This window comes from Macaca nemestrina, chromosome 12, assembly GCF_043159975.1.
Source record: "Macaca nemestrina isolate mMacNem1 chromosome 12, mMacNem.hap1, whole genome shotgun sequence".
Taxonomy (NCBI): Eukaryota; Metazoa; Chordata; class Mammalia; order Primates; family Cercopithecidae; genus Macaca; species Macaca nemestrina.
This window is the reverse complement of record NC_092136.1, coordinates 69,614,814-69,619,327: the sequence shown is the minus strand read 5'-3', so window position 1 is coordinate 69,619,327 and position 4,514 is coordinate 69,614,814. Positions and strand designations below refer to the sequence as shown.

Genomic DNA, 4,514 nt, shown 5'->3' with positions numbered 1-4,514 from the left:
ATGGTAGACTGGAATAACAGTGATGCTATGGAGCCCATATTTATCTTGAGGGGTTTTCCTGGACTGGAGTATGCTCATTCTTGGCTCTCCATCCTCTTCTGTCTTGCATATTTGGTAGCATTTACGGGTAATGTTACCATCTTCTCTGTCATTTGGACAGAATCCTCACTCCATCAGCCCATGTATTACTTTATTTCTATCTTGGCAGGGAATGACCTGGGGATGTCCCTGTCTACACTTCCCACCATGCTTGCTGTGTTATGATTGGATGCTCCAGAGATTCAGGCAAGTGCTTGCTATGCTCAGCTGTTCTTCATCCACACATTCACATTCCTGGAGTCCTCAGTGTTGCTGGCCATGGCCTTTGACCGTTTTGTTGCTATCTGCCATCCACTGCATTACCCCACCATCCTCACCAACAGTGTAATTGGCAAAATTGGTTTGGCCTGTCTGCTGCGAAGCTTGGGAGTTGTACTTCCCACACCTTTGCTACTGAGACACTATCAATACTGCCATGGCAATGCCCTCTCTCCTGCCTTCTGTTTGCACCAGGATGTTTTGAGATTATCCTGTACAGATGCCAGGATCAATAACATTTATGGGCTTTGTGTAGTCATTGCCACACCAGGTGTGGATTCAATCTTCATACTTCTTTCTTATGTTCTGATTCTTAATACTGTGCTGGGTATTGCATCTTGGGAAGAGCAGCTAAAGGCACTCAACACATGTGTATCCCATATCTGTGTGGTGCTCATCTTCTTTGTGCCAGTTATTGGGGTGTCAATGGTCCATCGCTTTGGGAAGCATCCATCTCCCATAGTCCACGTCTTCATGGCAGACATCTACCTTCTTCTTCCCCCAGTCCTTAACCCTATTGTCTATAGTGTCAGAACAAAGCAGATTCATTTAGGAATTCTCTGCAAATTTGTCCTAAGGAGGAGGTTTTAAGTAACCTCTATACTCCAACTTTTCCACTGAAAATCTCATGGAAGCTATTTTAGTATATGAAAAGTAAAATATCTGGACATTGCTCATCTGATTAATATCCTAATTCTTTTACTTCTTATACATGTAATTTCAGTTAATCTTTAATGAATTTGAAACTCAGGATGTTTTTGGACAAATTGTGACAACCATGGCCTTATGTTGTCCCCAGATCATTACAAGACTTATAATAGAAAATGTATGTGCTAAGTCAAGTTTTTTGAAAACTATACAAAATTATTAAAGTTATTGGGTTGTGATTGTTGTTAATGATAATAATAGCGTATCTTTTCTTCCTAAATGTAACTGTGTTTATATTGTTTCTCATATTAATTATCTAAAACTCAGAAATCAATCTCTATCTCTTTTACTAATACTGCTGCCCATATTTTGTTTCTCATCCAACAGTGTCATAACTGCTTATAAAAAAACTTGAGTTCTTAGGGCAAGTCTGGAACTTGAGTTCCTGACAGGATTTCGAACTGCTGCTGTGGTTGTTTGCTATGTACAAGTTCTAATCTCATCACTTAGTGATGTGTCCTCTCTCTCATTGCTATTCTAGATCTATCAGCTTCCTCAATTTGCCAGCAAATACTGAGTTAGATAAATGGGAGTGTTACCAAATATAGTTTCAGTTGCTTGCTACTTGCAAAATCAAATAACAAGAATGAAGATGGTAAGAAGAAAGTTACTATTCCAGAGCTTAGTGATGAGTCAGGGCCAGATTTGACACTTCAGCATTCTGGGCAGAAAGCAGGGTTTTAATAAGATAAATTTTGGTATTCTGGCCATGCAGAAGGCACATAGACTTGTGGGGTCTATATGGCTTGCTCATGAATGTTTATCTTGAGTCATCTGGTGGGTCATCCAGTGGTCTGGCCAGTGGGGAAGAATTTGGTAGGGTGCTTGGTTTGTTTTAAGACTTGGTCTATGGAACTTCTTTTTCTTTCCTTTTTTTTCTTTTGAGACTGAGTCTTGCTCTGTCACCCAGGTGGGAGTTCAATGGCACAATCTCTGCTCACTGTAACTTTTGCCTCCTAGGTTCAGCAATTCTGCTGCCCCAGCCTCCCAAGTAGCTGGGATTACAGGCGTGTGCCAACATCCCTGGCCAATTTTTATATTTTTAGTAGAGGCGGGGTTTCACCATGTTGGCCAGGCTGGACTCGAACTCCTGACCTCAGGTGATCCGCCCACCTCGCCCTCCCAAAGTGCTGGGATTACAGGTGTGAGCCCCCTCAACCGGCTGGCGTATGGAACTTCTAAGCAAACATAGAGTAATATAAGGAAGTTGTGCTTGCAGGTGGTTTGGCCAGTGGAAAAAAAGGAATGTAAAGGTTGTAATTGCATTCCTAAAGAGCAAAGTAAGAGATGAGGAAAAAGGGGAAAAAAATTGTAAAATATATATATATATATTTTTAAGAAAATGGGGTACTCAGTTACAGGAATTGCTGAAGAAAGCCTGACAGTACATGTCTAAACATCTGGGCAATTGTGTTGACTCTGTTTAATAGTATGGGACAGGATTTTATGTCTTAATTTGTGAATGGGTTGAGAGCTGTGCACAATCTCAATCCTCATCTTTTAATAGTACTTTTACCCCTTGTTCTACATGCCTGTGTGGATCTGTATTGTGTTTTTACCAATTTATTTTTGATAACCCATTACTTTTTCTTTCTTTTTTGCTAGAATGAACTATAGATATGTTTTTATGGGTGATATTTTGTTATTTCATATAAATTCACTTTCTTTTCAGCTGTATTGCAGACTTTTTGAATATGGGGCCATGTCTATTACCTTATCACAGCACTATACAGCTGGTCTTCCCCAGCAGTCATGAGTACTCATTAAATAGTTGAAATAACTATTATAGTTATTGCTGTTAGTACTGTGGATATATAAACAGCAAACTGCATAATGTTAATGTTAAATAATGAATGTTTAATAGTGAAGATACATAGATAAAAGATTAGTAAAATTAAGTGTAACCAATGATATTACTGGAACAGGTACATTTTATAATATTGATATATTAATAAGTGGTCAATTAAAAATACAAAAAAATTAGCCGGGTGTGGTGTCGGGCACCTGTAGTCCCAGCTTCTAGGGAGGCTGAGGCAGGAGAATGGCATGAACCTGGGAGGCGGCGGAGCTTGCAGTGAGCGGAGATCACGCCACTGCACTCCAGCCTGAGCGACAGAGTGAGACTCTGTCTCAAAAAACAAATAAATATATAAAAATAAGTGGTCAATTTTACTTGAGGATGTAGGAATCAAGAATTAGAGTAGGTGACACACTGTGCATTGTGGGTCCAATTCATTCTTGAGCAGTTGAACACAGTTGGAAATAAAGCGGTGTACTGAAGCTGGCACGTAAGAGACAATTGTGTGTATCTTGTTCTGCTTTTGTGCTCTGTAATGTCATATAGGTAGTTTGAAATTGGTTATGATGGAAATATTTAAACCACAGAAATTGGTAAACATTATATATCAGGGCTTTAAATTTTTTTCTTAGAGAGGAGGTGGTTAAACAACACATCACTGGGAAAGGTATTCTAGAAAGAGAAGGTAACATGAAGAAAGCAAAGAGGTTAGAAAGAGTATGAGTTAGTAGTATTCTTCAGTCTGACTTAAAACTTACCCAAAGCATTTTGCATTTCCTCCCACAAAGAAAAGGGCTCTGACATGGGCTATGATGGGCAAAGATATGTAGTTTCAGCCCCATTTCAATGAAAGACTTGTAGCCCCAGCTGCTAGCAGTGAGTCCAGTAGAAAGCCTTCAATTTTTTTTTTTCACTTTTTCAGGAATTGCCTCAGCTGGAGAAATGAGCCTTGCCTGGGGTCATCCACTGACCCATTCAATGACTAAGGTAGAAAGTTGGAAAGGTCTGGCCCCTTCAGCCCAGTGAAGAAAATATTCACTGCTTTCAGGCCTGATTTACAGCTCAACTTTTCCTTCTGCCCAATCCTATCCACTTTCATTTCTTTTTATTTTTAAGATGATTATCCCAGGATTCTCTTATTAAATAAACTGCACACTAAATTTTACCTCAAAGTTTGCTTCCCAGAGAACCCTGAAATCAGAAGTTCTCAGAAAACCTGTGACATATAGGTGTTAGGGTTGGCTAATATCCAAGTCTCATGACTTCAAATATATTACTGGTAGAAGGTATTCAAGTTACCAGTGGCAAATCCATATGGGTCTGTAGCCACCTCAATTCTTGCCTCCTCAGAAGAAAGAAATAGACTGAGGGGCATAAGGCAGAGAAATAAATCAAGGCAAGTTTTGAGCAGGAGAGGAAGTTTATTTAAAAATGCTTTAGAAGAGGAAAAAAAGGAAAGTACACGTGGAAGAGACCCAAGTGAGTAAACTGAAGGATAAGTGCTGTGTTTAACCTCAGTCCTAGGAGTTTATAGGTTGGCCCCTTTCCCGTGATCCTTCCCTTAGAGTGGGCTCCCCACATGCACAGTGCCCTCCTCACCCTTAGGAAGTGAGCATGCCCAGTGTGTTCAGGAAGTTGTACACATGCCCAT

At 39.9% G+C, this 4,514-nt stretch overlaps 1 protein-coding gene across 1 annotated transcript; it reads left to right on the top strand.

The window, feature by feature from the left end:
- LOC105468642 (olfactory receptor 51L1-like) lies at nucleotides 1–948 on the top strand. Its single transcript, XM_011718838.2, is given in 1 exon segment — nucleotides 1–948. A coding segment is annotated over 1 exon segment (948 nt).
- The last annotated feature ends 3,566 nt before the right edge of the window (nucleotides 949–4,514 follow it).